This window comes from Puma concolor, chromosome C2, assembly GCF_028749965.1.
Source record: "Puma concolor isolate L17-30 chromosome C2, mPumCon1.1.hap2, whole genome shotgun sequence".
In the NCBI taxonomy this organism is placed as follows: Eukaryota; Metazoa; Chordata; class Mammalia; order Carnivora; family Felidae; genus Puma; species Puma concolor.
The window spans coordinates 80,067,639-80,093,756 of record NC_141675.1 but is presented as its reverse complement, the minus strand read 5'-3'; the positions used below and the strand labels follow the sequence as shown (position 1 = coordinate 80,093,756).

The 26,118-nt window shown below is 40.2% G+C and overlaps 1 protein-coding gene across 9 annotated transcripts in view; it reads right to left on the bottom strand.

Annotated features, from left to right (window-relative positions):
• Window positions 1-26,118, bottom strand: part of LPP (LIM domain containing preferred translocation partner in lipoma) — a 679,749-nt gene that overhangs the window by 428,418 nt on the left and 225,213 nt on the right. For all 9 annotated transcript variants that reach the window (XM_086674971.1, XM_086674973.1, XM_086674968.1 and 6 more), the window contains one exon: window positions 23,186-23,390. In XM_086674971.1, the coding sequence (XP_086531097.1) occupies window positions 23,186-23,375 (190 nt within the window). In that variant the 5' untranslated portion in view covers window positions 23,376-23,390. The remainder of the gene's footprint in view (window positions 1-23,185; window positions 23,391-26,118) is intronic.

The following is a 26,118-nucleotide window of genomic DNA, read 5'->3' as shown; positions in this document are numbered from 1 at the left end:
TCCAGGGCTTCTTGGCCACACTATAGGACCTTTCTAAACTGCTGACAGTCCAAGAAGAACTACCTCAGGTTTATTTCCCTAAAATTTCAAGCCAGGATCTCAGGACACATCTATTTGACAGATGACAAGGAAGTATTAGCTTAAATAACCATTACTCTGAACATCACAATGCTGGCCAACGGCTCTTCACCATGAGTGAACTTGCTGTTTGGCATCATTTTAATAAAATTCAAATGGGAGGCAAATGCTGACCCTAGACTAGTGCTTTTCAAACTGTATAAAGTAGCTCATGAATAGGTCATAAAATCGATTCACTGGACCTCCAAGGGTATTTTTAAAAACTGAAATAGAATAGAAAACATCAATGTGCATCATGTCAAGTAAGAACATACACTGTTAAGTGAAATATATATATATATATATATATATATATATATATATATATATATAGATGTGCGTGTGTGTGTGTGTAATTATCGATGAAAATTTATTTTTTACTGCCATTTGTCTTTTTAAAAAGTTTGAAAGCAACTTCCTTGGACCACACTTTCTGGCGATACATATTAATAGCTACAGAGCTGAGTGCCGTACAGGTAATGAGAAAGGTGGGCAAAAGCAGGTCTTATGAAACTAATAACATCTCCTCTCAATTTTACATTTCCTATTTCTTGGGAGAGCCATCCAGATCTCGACTGAAAACCCTGGCCACAATGAAGAGATACCACCGTCCCCCCCTGCCCCAACACACAACCACTCAAGGTTTGGACTACCACGTCTTGTGTTAGGGGACGAGGCTTCTTTGGTCCCTGCCCACCCTTTGTCTCTTCCTCCCTCTTAATGAGAAAAGGTTAGAAAAAAAAAATTACCAAAAGAGAGAGGAAGGAAAGCAAAGAAAAGTTTCAGTTTTAGAGGGGTTTTGTTTGTTTGTTTACTTATTTCTTTGTCTTTCTTTCTTTCTTTTCTAAAGAGAGACCCAAACCAGCCTACAGGAACTGTCACACAGGACTCATGTCCCTGGGCACTTTCAACAGACTATCAGAATATTTTTTTGCTTTCTACTTCCTTGGCTGGATGGCCAGGTTTGAGTAATTTTCTCTTTCTCCTGGGGTTGGTTGCTAAGAGACACTCTATTACTTCTCTTTCTCTTATGACCTGATTACTGTGATCAGCAAAGACAATATGCAGGACAGCACCCTGACAGTCTTGTACAAGATCGCCGGGCTGGGTTACAAAACAATGGGATCTCTTAACCATCTCAAGGCCATCAGATCAAGTTTCCAAAATTCCTCTTTAGAGGGGTCTAAGGATTCTCCTCCCATTTTCCTCCAAAATGGTGGTCACGACAAATCAACTATCTCTTCCATTATAGAAGCCAATATTCATATTGAAATGCGTTTCAACAAAGGTTCCATGCCATCTCTGTATTATCTATATATTTCATAGGTAAATAAAGAGACCAAAAAAAAAAATGTTCTGGGTCAATCTAAGCCTGAATAAAGGAAGGACAAGGCTGCTAGAAAACCCTAATAAGTTTGTTAGCCAGAGTCTTCCAATCTCCCCTTCTTTTTGGGGAAAACACAGCCAAAGTAAATTTCGCACCTTGTTTATCTCTAATTCAACACAGCTCTTCCCATAGATGTTTGTTGAATGAATAAATGATTGGTGTCCAGATTAAGCTCTTCTTCTCATCCCTTGAGGCTCCTATCCACTCCCCATGCACGCGCGTGCACGCGGACACACACACACACACACACACACACACACACACACACATTTCAGGAAAATGAAAAAGAAATGGCTACATGTTCCTTTTTAAAGGTTTTGATGCGCTCAAAACAGACCAGGATTTTGTTTTAAGTCAATGTAAGAAAGTAACAAAGATTCTGGATCTTTATCCAGTATATCTTCCCCTAGTTTGTATTCCCCTTATACTACCTAGAAGATTCAGGTATCTGGCCAGACATTCACTCTTGTGTTTATTTTACTCTCCTCCCCACCACGAGGTTAATTTGGAAATTTTTTTAACACTTTCAATAGGCCAAGTTCACATAACATCTGTAGCATATATCCAAAGGCATCATGCTTCCCAGATCCCCCATGAGTTATACCTAAAATTTTATCATTAGAACTTCATGCCTTCAGCTTAAGGTTCTGATGTCTATTAAAAATGGAAGTCCTTCTAGCAAGGTTCCACTTTGGCATACTATGAAGAATATCAATCTCTCAGATAGATAGATAGATAGATAGATAGATAGATAATGAATATAGATGTAGAGAGAGATAAACATATGTATGTATGTATCTCAGTGTGTGCACATTTAACAGATATTTCCTGGATAGATTTCAGGAGTTAGCGTATAAAATACAATAGAAACACAAAGATTATGAAATTTGGATTTAGAGATAGCTGGATTCAAATCAAAGATTTGTTCATTATTAGCCACTGGACATGAGGCAACTTACTTCCCATTTCTCTGAGCCTCAATTTCATTATTTGAACACTGGAAATATTAGTACCAAATTTCAAATAATGCTGTAAAGATGATATATCAGATACCTGGCATATAGTAGGAACAAATAAAATGTTATCTCCCTCATGAACTACATGTACTTAAGAACATCAATTTTACTTTGCTCTGGTGTACAGAAAAGAACATTTGAAGATATTAGCCTAGAATGGGAGAGCAAAGAGGGCATGGAAGTGGCAGAGCAACATGCTAAAGGCATACTGAATGGAGAGCCAATGGCCCATTTCACAGCCTAACTAAATTTACAATATTCCATGGGAACTATTTTAGTCCATGCCCTTCAGGAGTAACCAATTTTACACAATTTCTGTAGCTGAATCATACTTTCATATAATTTTAGGGCAGGAGGAAGTGAAGAGATAATATTGTTCAATCTCATTGTTTTACAATGGAGGAACCCACCCCAGGGTGGTTCAGTGACATACGTAAGCCATAGCGTGCAACAGAAGGGTGTCCTTCCCATGGACATACTTCCATCCAGTTAGCTCTTGTCACGGGTGATGGCTGCCTTCTTGATTGGTCGCCACCTCCTTTCAGTGTGGTCAAGGTAAAATTACCTTTATTTAGCAGGCCCTTTGGCTCTTCCATTTCAATGGAGTATCCATATACAGTTCTGAGACTGTATTCAGAACAAAGTCAAACTTTGCAATAGATCCTAGCTACTTACTAACTGGGAATCATGGTTCTTTATACTCAGTCTGGGGAAAAAATAACAGTTGCTATGACAGTTGGATTTATTTCTGAAAATGGGATGTTTGAAGGGCATTTCAAGCATAGTGCCCAGCTTCTAACTAGGAGCTTTTTGCCCTGAAATTCCCTCTATGGCTCTAGCTTTGCCCTTCCTCTACTTCCAGCAACATGCCCCGGTAATGCACAGGTCTATCAGCAACAAGTGCCCTGGCAATTGTTCCAGACAAGAAAAATTCCCTGGCAGCCCCCAAAATGGGCACAGATCCTAAGACATCTCCTTTTTCAACCTTGGACTGACAATGTTTTCCAGGATAAGAGGTAATTCCCCATGACAATTTCAGTCTAGAACAAGCAATACTGTCATACAGGTTAATTTTTATCTGGGCTGTATCCAGTAGAGAAGAAACTACATGAGATAAACTGCTTGGGAATAGTATAGACTCACCACTAGCAAAACACAATGCCTCAAGAAACACTATCTTTAAAAGGAACTATGGCTGAAGCTCTCTAAAATAATACAGTCAGTTGGAATCCAAAATAAGCTGAGAGTGGAAAAAAAACACCTTAATTATACATGACATGGTTCAGTGAACTGAAAGAAAAACACCACAATAAATAAAACCTATTCCCCTAAAATACCCAAACTGGGATGGGGAGAGGACTCGAAGTGATCAGTGATGGTGTAAAAGTGCTTTCAATTTTATGGAATGGGGCCTCATCTACTGGGTGTTGAATTATGCCTGTGCCTTCTCAGGGTGGCACAGAGGGATATTCAGAAGTTTCAGGAGATGAACTTGCCATCTCTCCAGATGTGTATGAGTGTTGAATCACCTGCCTCTATCACTCATTCTGTGTTCTTTACATTAATCCTAAACAAGCACATGGACTCGCAAATCACAGAGGTGGGTAGAACTGTGGAATGACTGCTGCTGCTTCATCACCTTGATTGTGTAGGTGAAGTTTGAAGAGTCTGGTTCATTTTTCCAGTCAATCTATGCTCGAGGCACACTGCAACCAGGTAGCGGTAGCCTGTAACTGCAACACCCAAATAATTCATCAGCACAGGCAGCAGAAAAGTAACAGATTATCCTTCTTTCTTTAAAAAAGTAAAATAAAATAAAAAGAACGTAAGAATAAAAATTAAGGAGATGTACATCAAGGTAAACCCATGGACAAGATACACCGGGGAGAGCCATTGCAAAGAAGGATCATATAGGTAATTCTGATTAGTTTCCTAATAACCTTAGTTTGGCTTTTACTATTACTCATTCTGCACTCTAGCTTTTCCAGGTTGTTTCCTCAAAATTTCAACTTGCTTGGATTCCATGAACCCCAACTGATTTATTCAACTGTAATTCTTATTTGCAGTAATCAGACTGCTTAATCTAATCATAGGAATGATCTAAATTCATTTTTGCCCTTACTACCTTCCAAGACCTTGTATTCTTTTCCACTTAGAGTAAGGAAAAAACAGTTGCTTATTTATTTTTTTAAGTGTCCTTATTTATTTTGAGGGGGGTGGGGGTAAGGGAAAGAGGGAGAGAGAGAGAAAGAGAGAGAGAGGATCCCAAGCCGGCTCTGTGCTGATAGCGCAAGGCTCAATCCCATGAACGGTGAGATCATGACCGAGCTCAAATCAAGAGTTGGACACTTAACCCACTGAGCTACCCAGGAACCCCGAAAAAAAGTGTTTGAAAAATATAGGGGCACCTGGGTGGCTCAGCCAGTTAAGCGTCCAACTTCGGCTCAGGTCATGTTCTCGAGGTCTGTGAGTTCAAGCCCTGCATCGGGCTCTGTGCTGACAGCTCAGAGCCTGGAGCCTGCTTCCGATTCTGTGTCCCTCTCTCTCTCTGACCCTGCCCTGCTTGCACTCTGTCTCTCTCTCTCAAAAATAAATAAACAATTAAAAATGTGTGTGTGTATATATATATATATATATATATATATATACACACACACACACACACACACACACATTATTTTTTAAATGTCAACCATAAAAATGTCACACAGTATCAGTACATATATTATATATGTATTAGTAAATACACATACACATATCAGTATTTTATTTAAAAAGAACAATGCCATAAGTGAGTCCAACAAGCTATGCTAACGATTGTAATGGCAGCTCTTGGTACTTGCATGTTTGTTTAGGAAAAGGAATTCTCTTAAAGAAATTTGCCATTCTCCATCTGCAGTCAGTGGCATCATGTTCAGTTTTGGGTCCTGACAGAAGCGTCTTTCTAGGATAGGCTGGATAAAAATAATTCAAGATGGTAGAAGGTATAAACCTCCAGTTACAAGATACGTCAAGTCCTAGGGATATGACATACAGCATGGTGACTAAAGTTAATAATACTGTATTGGATTTTTGACACTTACTAAGAGATTAAATCTTAAAAGTTCTCATCACAAGAGAAAAAATAGCATAACTACACATGGTGATGGATGTTATCTGAATTTACTGTGGTCATCATCTTGCAGTATAAACACATATCAAACTATTATGTTGTATACCTAAAACTAACATTGGCTATATGCCAATTATAACTCACAATCTTGTATTTTTTTTTAATTTTTTAATGTTTATTTTTGAGAGAGAGAAAGAGACAGAGCATGAGCGAGGGAGGGGTAAAGAGAGAGGGAGACAGAATCTGAAGCAGGCCCCAGGCTCTGAGCTGTCAGCACAGAGCCTGATATGGGGCTCAAACCCACAAACCGTGAGATCATGACCTGAACCAAAGTCGGACGCTCAACTGACTGAGCCACCCAGGCACCCCTAGAACTCAGGTTTTTTTTTTAATGTTTTTAAAGTTTTAGAAACACTGTAATGGAAATGTCCAGCTTGAAGGAGGGGAGGAGGGGGAGATGAGGGATAGATCGCTATCTTAGAGGCGTGAAAGGATTCCTATCAGCAAAGGACTGCAAGCTTTAAGGGCAGAGCTGGGACCAAAAGTAGACCGGAGGGGCAGCAGTTTCCACCTAAATATGGGAAAATACCTTTTTAATCTAAAGGTAACACAGGTAACACTACAAATAAAATCTGTTCTCACCTCCGCTGTATATTCAAGCCAGAGCAAACTTAAGACATAGTAAGAGGACATATCTGCACCAGGGCGATTGCTACTAAGTTTACATCCCTCCAGGGAGCTTCAGAGTTGTTATTCTAGTTTTGCTGTTGTTGTTTGGATATAGAACCCTCGTATCTCTTACTAAATTTGTGAGTAGGTATTTTAAGCCTTACTCCGTCTGCAAAAGGGAACTACTCCCACTGTATTGTCTCAAGTATTATTACATGTAAAACTGTCAGTTTTAGGAGACTCAATCTGAACCAAGCCACCTTCATAAACTTTGTAACTATTATTTATTCGATAGATATTCACTGAATGCTTCTTCTGTGCCTCAACCATGGTAGGCATTGTGAATTTAATGGTGCCCAGCAGAGTCCCTGCTCGCAAAGCCAAACAGTCTAGGTGACAAGGTAGCTCTTGACGTTACCTCACCAGACTAAGTACCTATTTGGTTTGTCTGTTTGCTCTTCCCCGTTCCTTTCCCAGAGATGTGTAACTCAAAAGCGATGAAGGGAGAGGGCCCATTTAACAAGGACTGGGTCACAATCAGAGAGATGCGACCAGATTGTACAGCTGGTTTTCTATTGTTGTTGTTGTTTTTCTTGGAGAACAGGTGTTGACAGCTTTAAGCACTAACTAAACTCTGCAGAGATTATAAACTTAGAAGACTAAGAGATATGCCCACATTTTTTAAAGGCAGCTTTCAAGTCAAAATTAAGGTAAACTTTCCATAAAATCAGAGCTGTCCAAAGACAGAACAAAGAGTTTCAGTTTCCTCCATTAGAAATATCCAAGAAAACCTGTAGGGACACCTTGGGAAAGATGATTTATCAGGTGTTCAGTATCAGGTGAGACACTGGTCCACCTCAGTAGTTCTTGAAACCAGAGAAGTGTTCCCCAAAAATGGTGCCAATTCTAGACCAATTACTTCAGAATATCTGAGAATAAGACCCTAGTCTTGGTATTTTTTGGAGGTCCCCGGTGATTGTTAAGTGTAGTGAGGGTGGAAAACCATAGAGACACATTTATTAAAACGCTTGCAGTACTGCACTGGCTGTATTCTAGGAAGTCTGCAGACTTTAAGCCGTACAACAAAAAGGAAGGGATACTGGCATACCCTTCTCCACATCAGCAAGGTCATCAAGGAGAAAGGCGAACAAGCTAGTGTTGTAGCTTGTAATAAACGAGTCCAAGTTCTAAGATGTGCTCACGAGGGAGAAAGGCCAGAACTATCAATAATATATTGGATACAGACAAAGAAAAGAAGATACACATATTTTGACATTCCAGAGACCATTAAGGCCCTGCATGGAATAGGTGTACTGAGTAAGATACGCATTTTATGTTGTCAGGGGGTACTTGTTTTTATTTCGTTCATGCATTCATTTATTCATTTGTTCATTCATTCATTTTTTTTGGTTTTAACCAGAAAATTCCCTAGTTACATTCTTACCTCTTCCAAAGCTGTATTAAAGTGAATTAGATGTTTGCAAACTTCACTGGGACTTGGGGAAGACTGGCAGGGGAGACCACGCAGCAAAATTCTTGTATCAAGGGAAAAGCTGTGGCTTTCGGTATTGAACAAAGTTCTACCAAAGGCATAAGAGTAGAAGCCAGGTATATAAAATAAGCCGAGAGCCCCCATTGAATGTCTATGATTTCCAAGTACCGTAATATGCTAACACTAGAAAACAGCCTATTTTTAGTACTTGAGGTTGTTTTTGAAAATCACCAATCTTTTGAACCTTGTTTTTCTTTTTTTTTTTTTTTTCCTACTACAGCTTCTCTGTGCCTTCAAAGTTACTGAGGATCATTGACCAAGATTCTCCACAGCAAAAGGGAACAGTGGTAATAAGGTTATCAGAACCTGGGAAAGAAAAGTCCACCTCTACCCTTCACTGACCTAGAGGAAGAGAAAGGTAAATGCATCGGTCAAGGCCAGAGCGAAAGCTGGCATTAGCCCCAAGAGAAAAATGCAGAAGTTCTGATTCTCAGCCCTTATTGCAAACCACCAGCCATTCTCACTTCCCCTGCCAACAGAGCTGACTTTTGTCAGTGAGGGAAGAACTAAGTTTCACAAACAATTAGCACAATAAGAAATAAGGGTGGGGTACTAAGGGACCATAACCATGGTGACTGCTTTGTGACTCGAAGATCACTGACAGGCTTTAAAAAGAAATGGATTTGTTCCTTCAACATCGTATTAGATCGCTTTATAATGAAATCAAGTTGGTGACTGTCGGTGGTACTGGTATCGTTGAACCTTCTGTTCAGGAGCACAAAAAGCATCAGAGAATAAAGAGAGAGGCAAAGTTGACCTGACCAGTTAGCTTTCAAAATATAAAAGCTGCCATAAGAGCCACCGCAAATTAGCCAGGGCAGAAAAGCAAAAGGGGGTTTTCTACAGCCATTAATTGCCATATTACCATTATTATCATTATATAATACAGTACCATATGGAGAGCATTAAATAGTGTACTTTCAAACGAGACTCAGGCCAACTAGGTTAAGCAATGGCCTCCTTGAATCAAAACCTATTGCCCCTTGAGGCCCGCAGAGCTGCCTTGATTAAACACAGCGGCAGGCTCCAGTTGAAGGAATGATTCTTCTTTTTTGAAGGGAGGTGGAATAGAGTAATTGCCAGATGTTTGCAATTTTAGCTATAAAAAGATGGCTGCTTTCCATTCCTGAGTATGTTGAATCTTTTTTTTTTTTTTCCTTTCTACCCAAGCTATTGTGGTTCACTAAAATAGGCCACTGCACTGATGAATCATCGTTCAAAACTGCAATAATGGAAGCAGAACAAATATGACATTTTAAATTCACATAGAAGAGAAATAAGTAAAACTGTATGGGTAATAGTTCTATGCTAAGCAACAGAAAACATGTTGCAGTATAAAGGACCTGATTTGGGTTCAGACGAGTTATTCTGGAATCTGTTCTTGACTGTTCTCTACCTGTAAGACCAGGTCCAAGCCATCTCATCATGGAGACTTGATCTCAAATACCAAATGGTGTCACTATCCCCGCCCAGCCTCGCTCTCAGAAGAAAGAACTTACGCCTCACCTTGGATGGGTGCTGTCCAGAGAAGATGTGCAAATGTATACGAAACTATATCAAAACCATATATCGTGATATAATTGCACATACAGTGTACATTATTTTGTATGTGCATTATATTTTCTGATAAATATTAGAAACCCTCTCCAATGCCACCACAAAATACTCAGTTCTCTGTTCAAACAGTGCCTTCTAAATCTGGTGAGATGAAAATGAAAATCTGGCTTTTACTTAAACAAAAGCAATATAACTGGATTGAGAGACTGGTGACCTCTTAGACAAGGGATGTTATCTTTCTTAATGAGTGAGCTAAGCATCTCCTTGAGGGTCTGATGACATACGGACACTTTCTGTGAAAAGAGACATACACATGGACCAAGTTTAAACACAATTTCAGGGCACTGGCTAAATCCCAAATATGAATCCTGGGGATGAGCGGGACGCGAGATAAAATTCCTAATTAATTTTTTTCTCAGAAAATATAATTAATAACATCTTTAGAATCTCTCTGCCAGCCTGTTTCCGATTCTGTGTCTCCCTCTCTCTCTGCCCCTCCCCCGTTCATGCTCTGTCTCTCTCTATCCCAAAAATAAATAAACGTTGAAAAAAAAAAATTTAAAAAAATTAGGGGCGCCTGGGTGGCGCAGTCGGTTAAGCGTCCGACTTCAGCCAGGTCACGATCTCGCGGTCCGGGAGTTCGAGCCCCGCGTCAGGCTCTGGGCTGATGGCTCAGAGCCTGGAGCCTGTTTCCGATTCTGTGTCTCCCTCTCTCTCTGCCCCTCCCCCGTTCATGCTCTCTCTCTATCCCAAAAATAAATAAACATTGAAAAAAAAAATTTAGAATCTCTCTGCCTCATTGAATAAGTTGGAAAATAAAAGATTTTAAAAATTAATAAAAATTACCAGTTTATATTGTTTGTTCTATATAACTTTCATTTACATTATTATCTGTAACGATAGTTCAATAATAAAAATGCTACTTCTTAAAGAGACAATAAATATGAATCTTTTTTTTCATGGCATAGTTCAAGTAAAGTCTCTGAGAAACAAGTTCTACAATTTTAAAATAGTATGTATCAACACATCACAATTCTAGCAGGTCAAACTAAGACATTCAATCCTAAAAACATCACCAAAGCACAAAAAAGAATAAAACTAAGGCTATTTTCAAAAACAATCGGCGAGAGTTACATTTGGACAGTAATAATTTAAAAATCTATGGTTGTAAAAACTATGGATTATGATTCCCAGAGCTAATACCCACATTTTAATTTTAATAATAACAGCAACAGTAACAACAGCAGCTTCCACTGACTTAGCGATTATTTTGTGCCATACTATGTCCATGTATTCACTGGATTTTGAAAACAACTCTTTGAGATATATTTTTAAGATATATATATATATATATATATATATATATATATATATATATAATTTTTGACATATATATTTATTTAAAGTAAGAACAAATTGAGACAGCTTAAGCAGCTACTTAACCTAATTAGTCCAAGTTCCCAGAGAATTAGGGGTAAAATCAAAACTTAAACCAAGATCTATCCGATGCTGGAGTCTCCGTGCTTAACCACCGCCTGCCATGAGTCTTCCCTCTTTTAGCCTTCCAGTCCTGTCCTGCTCCCAAGTAAACTCTTTTTTCTGAGTCCTCTGAGAAAATAATCATAGAGCCACCTCACAGAATTTAAAGCTTTATATTGTTAGTTAACTGGTCATTTTCATATGTCAAGTTTCTAATGAAAATATAAACTGCTTAAGGATTAGGATGTGTTTTTACTTGCTTCCTATCTCTTATAGAGCCCTATTAAATTAAAATGTCATGAGGCATATCTGACTTGTCCCCACTAGAGGAACTGAAATAAATGCAGAGGGTGAGGTATGAAAAAGTAAAATCCATCTACCAGGGACTACATTTAATGGGCATACGTGACACTTCACGGTCACCTCAAATGGCGATATTTCTAGTGACATATCATGTACCTTGGCCATTTCTTTCCTAGTAAATAATTTTTATTTAGGAAAGTAGTACCTGAATACTGGAAGGAAGTACCTGATAAAATCCATATTGTGATTATATATATGAACAGATCACTAACAAAAACAGCAAATTTACATGTCATTGAAATTTCATTTTAATGCCAATAAAACTACCAATGATATCTAACAAGTTTAAGCAAGATGGCATAATTCATGCAACCTAACAGAGATTTCAAATAGTTATTGAAGCGCTTTCTGAAATAATGTCTTCTTGACATTACTTTGGCTTTTTTTTTTTTTACTTCTATACATTATCCTGTACACGCCAATGCACACGTGATTCTAATGGATTTTTGCACGTTATTTGGACGACTTCAGTTTTCAAACAGCTCTAAAGGGTAATGGGGAAATAACAGCGATAAGATTTTCTTCTTTTAAGATAAAACACTAATAGCATTAAAACCAGATGCAGTGTAGTGCTAAGAAAAAGTCTACACATGGAGTTAGGAGACAGGGATTCAAATCCCAGCTTTGCCCTGTGCTGGTTGTTTCACTTTATATTATATTCTCTGCAGATTGAGAGTGATGATACCTATCTTTTACCGTGTAGCCAAAGATTAACAGTAAAGCAGAGTGGATTTTAGATGAAATAGGATAATAAATCTACTAAAAAAGTTTTTCACATCCTTATGACAATGTTCTGCCAGAGAACTTGTTTTAGTGGTAGTAATAATTGTTGATTATTACACAATTGTTATTCTATATTACCAATATTTTACTTAAGGGGAAGTACCAAAATCTGGTCAAATGTGGCTTCTACATTTATAAGCCTTACTGTGGGTCCTCTGAATCTTAGATTTTTCATTTGTCTTTAGGAACTATAATAATGTAGGAACCATAATGTTACAGGATATTGTGCCAACTGGACTAGATATTATGTGGGAAAGGCATTTGAAATCTACTCATATCCACACACACATGCGCGCGCGCACACACACGCACACACACACACACACACACACACACACACACATCTTTAAAGCTGCAAGTTGTAATGAATATTTTACAATAAAGTGCTTCTTTCATTGCTTCCTGTGCAGCAGACCATCTATTCTGTTTGAGATCAGCAACATACAAAGCAATGTAAAGAATGGATGGGAAGAGAGAATACTGGTGGTCAAAGTGCTAGGAAGCCTGAAGTGCCACATCTCAGGGACCTATACTCTTCTCTCTCTAGTGCTGTGCTCAGCCTTCCAGACTCTGGCAACAGTAAATTTAAGAAAGGATGATAAAAATATAATACCATGATTTTTTTTGTCTTACAGTTCCTAGGGTCAATCATTGTTCCAGGGTATGGTTTCTTTATATGGTATATTTGCCCAAAGGCTCAGGTGTCAGATTTATTTTTATAATATCCATAATGAATCCATTTATAGATGATTTACATAGGCCTGTCGTGACCCAAAATCAGCTGAGATTTCAAGCATCCCTTCCTGAAGTAACACAATAGCAAGTGCTCTATAATGCACAAGCTTGGGCATCGCTGAGTATTCTAGAAGAATCTTTTTTTTTTTTTAATCTCCTTTCTTCTGTTTTTGGATCCCAATTAAAATTCCTTGAGACAACATATGCAAAAAGCTATGTTATGATGATAAAAGCACAGAAGGAAAACCATAGCAAGGTGAAGAATGATTTGAGTCCCTGAACCTCTACATTGTTCACATGATAAAAGATACTTAAGACTTCAAAAGCCACTGCCATTAACTGAGGAGAGTTTGTGTACTCCCAAGACCTGCAGAAGATTCAAAAGGCATTAAAACACTGGCCCCTGGAGTTATTGAGACAAATGAATGGCTCCCAAACTTCAATTGAGTCTCAATCAGAATTATATGGGGAGTTTTGCTTTGTTTTGTTTTGTTTTGTTTTGTTTTGTCTTCATGCAGATTCCTGGGGCCCATGCCTTGAGATTTTAAATCTGTGGTACTGACATGAGCCCCAGGGCTTGTGTGTTTTCTTTTCTTTAAAAAAAAATGTTCCCCAAGTCTTTCTGATGACTGGCCAGCTTTGACCATTGTTTAAACCATACATTATAACAGTAATCATGAAAGTGTGGTAAGAGAATTCAATATGCATGCAAGATGGCACTTGAGAAGGAGAAGAAACCATTTTTAAATACATCCATCCATGCATATAAACTCATAGAAAGTTGTAAAAATTATTTAGACTCTCAGTTTCTTCCAGTGGTAACATCTGATAATGGTAGAATACAACATCAAAACCAGGAAACTGACATTGTTGCATTACTGTTAGCTAGCCCTGACTCAGTTCCCGCCATTTTTTGACCCACATGCATTTGTGCGTATATATAATTCTATTCCAGTTCATCCCATGCATAGATCCGTGCAACTACCTCCACAACCAAGATCCAGAACTGCTCCACCATCACAGAAAGACTCCCTGTTGCTTTTTCTTGGTATGAACACCCACTCCTGCCCCACTCCATCCTTCATTTCTGTTCCCTAGCAACCACTAATGTGTTCTCCATCTCTGGAGTTTTGTCATCTCAAGAATGTCTTATAAATGGAATCATACCGTATATGTAACCTTCTGAGACTGACTTTTTCTTTTTTCATTAAGCATAAAGCTGTTGAGGTCAATCCAGGTTATTGCATATTATCAATAGTGCAATCCTTTTTATTGATGAACTGTATTAATGCATTGTTTGGAGATATTGGACTTTGTTGAAACATTTACCTATATGAAGGACATGTGGACATTGCCTTTATAGTATTTAGTCATCATGAAAAAAAGTTGCTATGAACATTCATGTACAGGTTTCTGTGTGAACATAACTTTTCATGTCTCTGAATTGAATTCCCAGGAGTGCAACTGCTAAATCATATGCTCAGGACATGTTTAGGAAAGACGCTGCCAAAGTTTTACAGAGTCGTTACACAATTTTACACATTCTTACCAGCAACATATGAGTGATCCAGTGTCTCCTCATCCCTACAGCATATGATTTTTTTTTTAATTTCAGCCATTCTAATAGATGTATGGTAATATTTTATTGTATTTCTATATTTACTTTTATTTTCAAAAAAGAAATTAAGCTTTGTTTAGATTTAAAATATGAAGTGACGATATTACTACGTATTTACATAATTTAAAAATAAACTAGGGGGCACCTGAGTGGCTCAGTAGGTTAAGCATATGACTCTTGATTTCAGTTCAGGTCATGATCTCATGGTCATGTGACTGAATCCTGCCTTGGGCTCTGTGCTGACAGCTTGGAGCCTGCTTGGGATTCTCTCTTCTCTCTCTCTCTCTCTCTCTCTCTCTCTCTCTCTCTCTCTCTCTGCCCCTCCCCCGCTCATGCACACACACTCAGTCTTTCTCTCTCTCAAAATAAATAAAAATAAATAAGATTCAAGAGCACCTCACCACACAACACCACATTATTCACCACTTCCAAAGCCAGACAAAAAGCATGAGGAATCTAGCACCTTATTAAGGAATCTACTTCCATAGTTCATTATGCTGACAGGTTACAAAATAAGAGATTTTGTTAACAATACATGAATTAACTTCTCTTTGTCCTAAAACATCTACTCGACTCTGTCCACATAAATTAATTCTATCACCAGAGCTCCTAAACAAGTCACCCAAAACGCATCAGTGACACAAAACTGTGGCAACCCTGGAAGGAATCCAGAGGATCAGAGCTCAGCTTCGCCACTTACTGTTCTCTTATATTGAACAAGCCACCTAACCTCTGCACCTCTAATATTGGAGTAATAACCCCTGCCTGCAGTCAACAATTTTGTTTGTTATTTACAGCACTCCTAGGGCAAAGGCCCTACACCTTCTAGAAATGTATTAGTGAAATAATGATCCTCATCTCAGAAACGAAAGGGTTGCATTAGATAATTTTTAAGATTTATCCAGCCTCTGGAATTTCACAGTTGAGGCACTGTGATTCCTATCATTGCTATTTGAAGTTGATCATCTATATCAGTATAGGGGCACCTGGGTGGCTCAGTCAGTTAAGCGTCTGACTTCGGCTCAGGCCATGATCTCACAGTTCATGAGTTTGAGCTCCACATAGGGCTCCCTGCTGACAGCTCAGAGCCTGAAGCCTCCTTCAGATTCTGTGTCTCCCTCTCTCTCTGCCTCTCCCCCGCTCATGCTCTCTCAAAAATAAATAAAGATTAAAAAATTTTATAAAAAAAAATCTTTACCAATATAACTTTATTACTAATAATTCTAGCTATACCACTACACATGTATTAGTCATATTATACTACTAGAATTATAATTTAGAATAATTATTATAGCATGTAGTAAGATTCTGAGGTGCATTTATTAAGTAAATACTATTTTTTCAATGTTAGTTATTAGGATTAAAAACAATGTTATTTTTATTATAGCAAGAAGTGTGTTCCATGAGGGCAGGGATTAATCTCTGTCTTGCTCACTGCCATTCCTTCAGCCCCCAGAAGACAGCCTAACACAAAATCTGTTTTAAGTAAATGATTGTTGAATAAGTACACCATGGTAATTCCTTAGAGTTGTTAAGATATTTTATGGTTTATAAAACATTTTCATCCTCTGTTATATTTGATGCTCAAAACAATCTTGTAAGATAATATCACCAGCTAATTTTATATATTAAGGAAATGTGGAATAGAAAACATCACCAAGGTCAAGTAGTGAAACTGGGGCTTGAATGTAAATGCCCTGCCCCCCAAATCAGCATGAATCTTGGCTCTTTCAAGTGTCAGTAAGGCCTGTGAATATTTGGTAAAATCTAATGTCACCCAAAGAAATTACAAATCCTTTTCTCTTCAGGAAGATGTGATGTGAAGATCAAATTAATACAATTATTATCTGACCCTTTAATGAATGAACAGCTGTCCTTTCCTCCCCACACACCCCGCCGAGGCTCTGAAAATGAAAACTCATGTACAGCACTCCACAGTCATAGACGAGGCTCAACACGCTTACCTTGAACCAGAAACGGGGCATGCCAGTCAAGCCCGAGTCTCATTAGAGTTCCTGATGTTTCAGTGACTTTGTGACTGTCCTTATGACAGCCCATGCATAATTATAACAAACGTCTAAGAAGCTGCAATCGCTCTTGTAAGACTGCTGGCAACTTAACAGGACTGTCAGGACTACAGAAATAAGATGTTTCACGTTTGTACCTGCAAAGTCGCAGGCCAGATTCACCTCTGGTGGCAGGGGACAGAAACTATAGGACTCCAGAGACAAGATAGCACACTGTGAGTCTAAATATTTAGATATGACTGTTCAGAATTCACAGTCAGTTCCCCTACACTTTCTGCCACCTACTATTCTAAGTTTTTACAAACAACAAAAAAAGTTTACTAACCGTAAGAAGAGAAGCAGCACCAAATTGGCTTATAGGTTAAACACAAAAATGGTAGAGAAAACCCATGCTACATTATTTCTTTAAATATATTGTCATCGGGGGCCATCTGTTTCCCTCACATTTTCACTTCTGTTGAGAAAACAAATATGTCCAGCCTAACCAGTTTACATCACTTCACATCACTAATGGCTAGTTCTCTACCAAGTATCAATAACCCATGACTTCCCGATTCCTACGAACAAAGCCTGTCTTGCCTTTTCCAATCTGAGACAATGGAGATACAGTGGAATGAGCACATTTGGGAAACCTGGGCTCTGGCTCCAGTTCAGCGCAAAACTCTTGGATAACCTTGGGAAGCCAGTTCCCTTCCCTCTTAGACTGAGTTTTCACATCTGGCAAATGGAAGGACTGGATTACAAGAACTTCAAACTCTTTTCTACTCCTGCTGCTCAAAGATGTTGTGATTAATCCATGAAGAATGGCTTTGTCAAGAAAGCAGAAATGAAGGAAGACTGGCTGCCATCTCCATCATGGGGAATTCAGTTGTGATGGCAATTTATTCCAGCTACTCCCATCTACTCCAGATTAGCAAATCACCTAAAAACTATTCCCCTTTCATGAAATGGATTAATAAGCTCACGGGAGCAGAAAGCATGGAGAGATCTAGCATCAAGTTTTCAGGTTTAGGACCCTCATTGACTAGAATTCATTTCAACCACTCTGATCAGACCTTTCAAGTCTAGGTGAAGCAAGGTAGGCGAAGCTTGAAAGCAGAGGTCTTATCTATATTATATAGAAGTAAATCAGGTAATACGGGTGGAAATAGTTTGTGAAAAGAACAACCACTTTGAAATTAACTCCAAGAAGAATCATGTAATAAAAAAATCATGGAGTTAAAGTGGATGAAGCTGCCTAACCCAATCTCCAATAAATAGAACCCCTTAACATCAGAAAGAGCCCTAGATATGAAAAGTAAAGGTTAGCTCTATTATTTTACTAGCTACATGATTATTAAATAAGTTATTTCACTTCTGGTAGTTTAGCACTCAGCAAAATGGCAAGAACATCTGCTCTACCTAACTCAGAGAGCTACAGCAAGAATCACCTTTGAAGAATTAAATGACAAAGAATACGGAAGTGTGGGGTAAACTATAAAGGACTGTACAAATGCAAAGGGATTCTACTGAAAGTGTTACCTTGAATTTGCACCCTAGGGATTTAATTTTTCAAAATTCTTACATAAAAAATGCTCTTTAAAGGAACTTTATAGAGATTGGAGAACGTAAATTTCAGACCACAAGACAACCCCAAATTTACAAACTTGGAAACATTACCAATTATTCTCTATGATAAGCTATTGTAATTATCACATTTCATTCAGCCAAAGTATTAAAAGAGAAAAAGAGATTGTGTGTGTGTGTGTGTGTGTGTGTGTGTGTGTGCGCGCGCGCGCGCGCGCGTTTGTTTTCCAATTCCCAGAGTTGCAATTACAGGAAAATTTCAGAACCATCTCAAGAAAATAACATATTAGTAAAGTGGGAAAGCTCAATTACTTTGGTATCTACCAAAAACAGAAAAAGAAAGATCAATACCCTGTTCTGCCATCATAGTCTAAGGCTTTGTGTTCTTGGTTTTGTTTGTTTGTTTGTTTGTTTATTGATTTATTTTGCAAATTTGGAGCAGACAGAAGATCCAGATTACAGTATAAAGATAATCACTGGCTACTACTTTCGAGACCAGAAAAAAAAAAAATGCATTATCTTGTTCTCATCAGTCTAAAATAGAAGATGATGAGACAAAATCATACATACATAGCAACATTCCACAAAAAAATGATGTGGACATTTAACAGGATAAACTTTGTAAGAAGGCACAACTTAATAAAAAAAAATATGAAGGCTACTGTATTAAACATGAAAAGGCATTTGGAAATGCAGGGTCATTCAAAGAGGACAGAAGGAACACAAGTTGTTAAAAAAAGATCAGTGGAAAGTTTGAGAACAATGAGCAAAATATGAGTATCTGAAGGCCTAAAGAGCTACTAACTGGGAAAAACAATACCCCACTTTTAAGTGTGCCAAAGCTCTTTAGAGAAAGGTCATTAGCAGAATTCATTATAAACGAATTATGAGAGTTGGGGCACCTGGCTGGCTCAGTCGATGGAGCACACGACTTTTGATCTTGGGGTCATGGACCTAAACCTTACAGCAGGCGCCGGGATGACTTAAATAAATATTTTTTTTTTTTAAGAAAATCATGACATATGGGATCACATAAATATAAGCTGATGTGGAAAACATGTGGGTACTTGGCCATTCTCAGCCCGAGTTTAAAAATGAGAAAGCAAACCCCAGAGATTGCAGACATAAAACTAAGGTGGGGAAATGGAATGGAAAACTTCCAGGTGGCAGTGGCTCAACAACTCCTGGACTAAAAGGCTCAAGGAATGGGTATAGGAGGGTAAAAGTAATTCAAACAGGTGGGTCGGGCTCTAGAACTGGCATGCCTGATGGGTAGCTATGAAGCTGGGATCTGTGCCTGAAGAAGCAGGTTTATATTGCTGTGGCCTAACCACCACCCCAAACATTACAGAGCACCTACTGTGTGGCAGGGGTGCCGCTGGTGCCATTGGGAGCAAAGGCATGAGTCACGCAGTCCCTGTCTCCAAAAGCTTCAAGTACACTGAAGGAGACAGGCTCATTTACAAGTAAGTCTGTTGGAAGGCTTGTGATAAGAATTGTGATAAGAATTCTACGAGATGGATAAAGAGGTTATGGTGGAGTGAGAAAGAGTCCTCTCCAGAATATAGTTAAGAGGTCCTGGATAAGTCTAGACTCAGACAGAGGGGACCTGAGCTCAGCCCTGAGCAGGCCACACACCTCTGAGCAAACAACTTATACCCCCTGCCCTGCATTTCCCACATTCACACCAGTAAAGGGCCGACTGTATGCTTTCTATTAATTCTAACTTTCTGTCTTTGCAGTTAAGCTTCTTAGAGGTCAGGCTCTGAATTAAGCTATGAATGAAAAGCCTTTATGGGCTACAAATTGAGGGAGAGTATGTACCAAAGGGAGAAAATAGGTGAGCTGAGGCACAAGACCCTGGCATCTTCAATTCACCCTGTAGGTAAAAACTGTCTTGGGGCACCTGGGTGGCTCAGTCGGTTAAGCGGCCGACTTCGGCCCAGGTCATGATCTCACGGTCCGTGAGTTGGAGCCCCACGTCGGGCTCTGTGCTGACAGCTCAGAGCCTGGAGCCTGTTTCAAATTCTGTGTCTCCCTCTCTCTGACCCTCCCCCATTCATGCTTTGTCTCTGTCTCAAAAATAAACATTAAAAAAAAAATTAAAAAACAAAACAAAACAAAACAAAACTGTCTTACCTACTATCTGGGGGTTTCACTAATGTTACAGAGCATTCTAAATAAACAAAAACAAAAACCAAAAAAAAAAAAAAAAAGGAAAATGGATATAAACTTTAAAAATGTATAAAAATTTAGACAAAAAAATAACATAAATTATAAAAATGTTTACAGTCACAGAGAATGCACTAACATTTCAATTAAATAGAAAGTAAAGCAAATCTCACACTTCCAACAAATATCATGTCATAATACAGAGCAGATGACGAGATGCAGCTTCATTTAAAAACAAAGTCTGAATATCCATGAACCTTTCCCATATTTATCTTTAAAATGTATATATGCAAGGGAAATTTCTTCTTTCACGTATTCAAAAAAGGTTATATTAAAAAAAAGAGAGAGAGAGAGAGAGCGAGATTGGCAGCAGTGCAAGAAAGAATCAAGACTTCAGAAATTAAATGAGACTGAGTTGCTTGAAATGAGGATGCCATATTCCAAACTGTTTACTGCAAGAAAAGAATTACTGAGCCGAGTACTCACCCATCCAGCCATCCGCCATCCATCCAAATATATACACACATAAGAACATACAGACATACATTTGACCATACACAATCATTCCTACTAAAAACACAGTAACATAATAGGAGCCAAGAGGAACATAAGGACGAGGGAGAAACCATGTCTTGTTGCTTAAATGGGGAAACAAAGCTTACATTCTTACAAGGAAGTATCACCATCACATGGGGCCCGAGAGCCACCTATGCCAAGAAGAGAAGGGCAAAGCAAGTTTAGCACCTGGGGAAGGACAAAGGCCGCGCTTCAGACACTGAACAGCCACAAAACTACCTCGCCTCTCCATATTCCCATTTCCGGTTTTCCATGTGAGAAAAACTCTTTCCTCACAGGGTAACACGAGAAAGCCATAAAACGATCACGGAGAAGCGCAGCATCTCGTACAGCCTACATGCTGAATAGGGGCAGAGCAAAAGCAGGAGGAATAACGGAGAAAAAAAAAAAAAAAAGCAGAAAGGTGAGGCTCACAGAACCAGAGGTACATGGAAACATCCCACTCCCAGGGATGGGAGTGGTTTCCTCTGATCTAGGCTATGTCTGGTCATTTTGGAGAAGGTGATACAAGTAGGATTTTGACCGGGGACAAAAGAGGTGGGGGTGGTATGTTGAGAAAGAGCACACGGTCCTGAGCTGCCGTGTTCTGGAGAGGATGCCAGTGTCCCCAGAGCACTAGACAGACAGAGAACGAACCTCGCAGACTACAGCAAAGGGAGTGGGGCATCATAAGTGCACAGAGTCACCCAAGGGGCCAACCCACTGCCACACATAGCATTGGGCGTGGAGGGATCTGAAGGGAGACCACTACCTGCTTCCCTCCTCCCTCTCACATATGCCATGTATTCGCCTACTTAATATGGGACCTGCCGTCCTCCCCTGCCCCTCAGGTGTGTGTCAGTTATCATACTTACCAAGGCTTCCTCACAAGTTTGCCTCCTACTCCAGGAGGGAGTCTATATTAGTCCTTTCATGTGAGAAAGAAGTCTATTTCAGTTCTCCCCCAAAATGAGGGGACAAAACAATAGTCCCCCAGTAAGCAAACAGGGGAAATGCAGAGAAAGCAAATAAGGAAGCCAACATATGGCCCCTCCTGTCCTGATGAGGAGGGATTCTCTTCCAAATTCCCGCCCTGAGTCCTGCAACCACTAAAGAGAACAAAGACAACCAGTTCCACTAAGTCTGGGAGCAGACATGGAGCCTCCTTCGAAACCTATAAAACTCAGGCACTGCCATAGAGATTAGTAGAACACCAAGAGCGTCACATACTGTTTTTCCAGGGTAGCACTCTGATGGTCTTATTGTTGCTCCTCCCAGAACAAAAAATCCATGGCCACAGCCCAGGAGTGCATGCTGATGCCTGACCTTCCTACCACCTGCCTGAGCGTCCAGCCATCTCACACAAGCTGGATATCTGGACTAGGCTTCTGACTCCAGAAGTCATTAAACTCTATTTACAATACCAACAGACTAATGAAGTGTTTGCTGGGGACAGGTAGAGGACTAGGAAGCAAAGAGAAAGACTGCACCATACGACAGGGAGTGACACAGTCTTACGGAAACTTGCTGAAACACACTCCCGTCACCCAAGAAGCAGTAAGAAACATCATGGAGAGGGTAACGTAAGGTCATTTTTCTAAGTGGTGGTGGAATGAGGGAGAAAACAGAGAAAGGGGTACTGAATCTCCTTTCAGGTCTCCTCTCTCTCAGCTCCCATAAATGGAACGTTCTTCTGCTTGTCAGTTATAAGTCATTATTTCATGGGTTTGGATGAGCTGCTGACATTGACTGGTAAAAATATGGAAACTCTTTCAGCAAAGAGTACAGCACCCTGCACTGTCTGAGAGGTTCAGTGTGTGAATGTGCATGGACCTATGCACCTGAGATGCTGAGCTTGTGTGGATCATCAAACTCTACCTGATCAAAACTGAATGGACTGCCATTACAACCTCTAGAACTAGGTTTCATTCACATTTGCCTATGACCTTCTACAAACGCAGATCTCACAGAGCTCTCTGGACAACTTTATCCTAAGTAGTCTAGGGGAGGAAAGATAGCCAACGAAGGTTAAACAATTCCAGTGAGGTACCTTCATATGGGTTTCCAATCAGACCACTGCCTGGCACCATATGGGGCCACTTGTCCCATGTCAAGAGGGAGGGGCAGCTGGGTAGCAGACACATCTCTACATGAGATGAGGTGAAAGGATAACACGGTAGAAGGACACTGGGCTACAAATGAAGAGACCAAGGTTCTAGTTTTGGCTCTAGACCAAACTCACTGTATAACCACAGCCAGATAACCCCTAAGAGGTCTCACTCTCTATGTCCCTAAAAGAAAGGTTCGCTTTGATAGTTTCTAGATGCTTTTTAACGTTTGACAGTCTATTAACTACAATAAGCACAGCGAATTCTTGAGCTAACCTTTTTCCGACACAACACTGGACAGATGAGTCACTCTTATTATACTGAACTCTCCCACTTTGGGCACCCAACTCTAAAATCCCCCCCACTTACCTTCACCTCCAGGTTTGTATGGGTTGTACTTGGGCTTTGGAGCAACTACTGGTGCAAACTTCTTGGGTGGTTGTTGTGTGGACACTGAAATGCTGGGAGTCCCAAAGGAATGGGTGGTCTCCATCCGTGCAGGCACATGGCCAAGCGGCTCACCAGTACTTTTGGGTGGCAGCCAAGACGGATGAGACATTGTCGGAATCTGAAACTAAAAAGAAATAAACACGGTTGGTTTCCAGAAGCACAAAAATGGAAGCAACCCACCTCTCGCTTCATCATAATTTCATCTTAATCCATACTTGAAATCTTGACAAAGCTCTCTGAGAAGGAAGAAAGAGAAAAGGTAAACGGGGGGACCGGGAAGAGGAGGAAGGGAAGGAACAGGAAAAACTGACCATGGGAGGAGAAAATAGAAACTCCCTCACCAATCTTGAATATTTCTTCTGACAGTTACCTCTTTAGCACTAACACTCTTCAGGAAATGGATATGATAAGAAAGGTTCCCTAACCCAAAGGAGAATCTGATACCAAACAAGGTTGCAAAAAGGCTCCAACTTTATCAATAACCTATGGAAATGATTACCAACCAATGACATGGTGATAAGTTACCTAAATGAAGTGATATTACCTAAGTGAGATAAAAAAGAAAGAAAAGTGTTTCTGGGATGCAGAAAAAGGTAAGATTATTCTTGTCGGGAGCAAAATGAAGACCTCACTGATGAGGTGCCCCTCATACTGGGCCCTGAACTGGCAGAGGCCAGTCCGAACCGTGTCAGCAAAGTGGCACAGGCAGAAAAGTACACAGCACTTATGCTTGGTGTGACCAGAGGGGGAATAAGGAAAAGCAGAGAGCAAACAACTAAAACATGGGATGCAACCAATGCCCAGACAGCTTTGCACCCTAGCCCGGGGAGCCTGAATGTATTAGGTCAGCATTAAGGAGGCACCCAAAGTTTATTCTTGAAACAAGGGCATAACCAGGGCATGTCCGGATACTTTCAAGTGATCCCTCTTAGAGGAACCGTCCTGCTCCCCACCAAGGGGGCACTTGCAAATCGGGGGGGGGGGGGGGGGGACTTTGTTGGCCATAATGCCTGGGACCGTACCGGCGCTTAGTAGCAAGACACTAGGGATATTCAACACCTGTAATGAACAGGTCAGCCCCACGTGACCAAGCATCAGGAGCTGTGCTGAGCCAGTATCATAGGGAAGATTTATGAACAACTTAGCTGGTGGGGGGGAGGGGAGGGACAGCCCAGCCAATGTACTGTTCTGATGGGATTACAATACACTATGTGAGGAAAGAAAAAGGATGTCTTGTCTGTCAGGGTAAGCCAGTCACCCCTCCAGGGAGCCTGCAGGCTGGGGCTGAGCTTCCCGGACATCTTGCTGAAGAGGAGGGCTCTCCAAGCCTGATTGCAACAGCTCTCCAGCACAGGGAGGCCCGGAAGCCACCCTGCGCCGACTCGCAGCCCCACATCCACCCAGTAATTTATTAATTGAACTGAATTAATTGAGAGGGCTCCATGATTACCTCCAGATGTCTGTAAAAACAAAGAACACTGGAAACACAGAGAAAAATAAAGGCCTCCATCCATGGCATGGCACCGGAGATGGGGTGACAGTGATAGGAAGGGCGCAGTGTTGGCCAGGTAGTATCAGAAGGAATGGCATGACCTCGACCATCGCCACCCCCCCCCCCCGCCCCGCCCCGCCAACCCGGATCCTGCATCAGGGCTGCAGGTACCTCAACTCTCTCAGAGTTAAGATCAAGCCCTGCCCCCACTAACTCGCAGAGTTTTAGGACAACCAATGAGATAACAACATTAGAGTGTCTTATATACTATAAAGTGCTATGCAAAGTGAGAGAAAGAAAATGCTTGCAATAGTTTTCTCCATTTTTAGAAGGGGATGACGGGAATCATTGAGGAAGCCTCTAAACTAGGAATCAGGAGGCTTCTGTTGCTGAAGCCAGTGGTGACCCTGGCTTTTCAGTCTGGTTGTAGGGAGCTTCATTTCCTCTCCCTCCCTTGTACCTTGTGCACAGGCTATGTACAGACACTTATTAAACTGTGAGTCCCTTGAAAGGGCAACGACCAGGGTGCCTGGGTGGCTCAGTAGATTGAGTGTCAGACTCTTGATTTCAGCTCAGGTCATGATCCCAGGGTCGTGGGATCGAGCCTGGCATCTGACTCCACGCTGAGCATGGAGAATCTGCTTAAGATTCTCTCTCTCACTCCCTCCACCCCAGCATCCCCACTTTGCTCTCTCTCCCTCTCTCTCTCTCAAATAAAAATAAATAAAATATTAAAAAAGGAAAGGGCAATGACCATATTTTACACATTTCTAAAACCACCATTAAGGCCAAGCACAAAACCAATATGGAAACCATGAGTCTGGGTTAGTCATTGTTCTGAAGCCTGGCAGCAAATTAACAATCATATGAGAAGATTTCTCTCAGGATTGAAGAACACTAATCTCGGTTTTGTGTATGTACTTTTTTTAATTGAGTCTCAGTCTCCTACTGAAAGGGGATGAAAGTGTCTGTTCTGCTTTCAACATGACTAAAGTGAGCACAGGTCAGGACCAAGTAGGATAAAATAAAGCTTTAAAAACTCTCATGCCCTATGCACATTTGTAGTGTACATTTTAGCTGTATGTTAACATTATCCTCGCAACTTTTCTCTAAACCTAAAGTCATTCCAAAATAGGAACTTTAAAAAATGGGTTACTATAGGATGCAGTGATTTCTAAAGCAAAGAGGCACATTTCCAGATCAATCCCACATTGCCAGTTGACTGTAGAATCCTGGCTTTTTCAGATATGCCGTGGATATAAAAGAACAGGCAACTTCTGGGAAAGTAAAAGAAATGCGAACTTCAGCATCAAGATGCAAGTAATTGACTCCACCATTTTACAGTCATCCCCAGTACCTC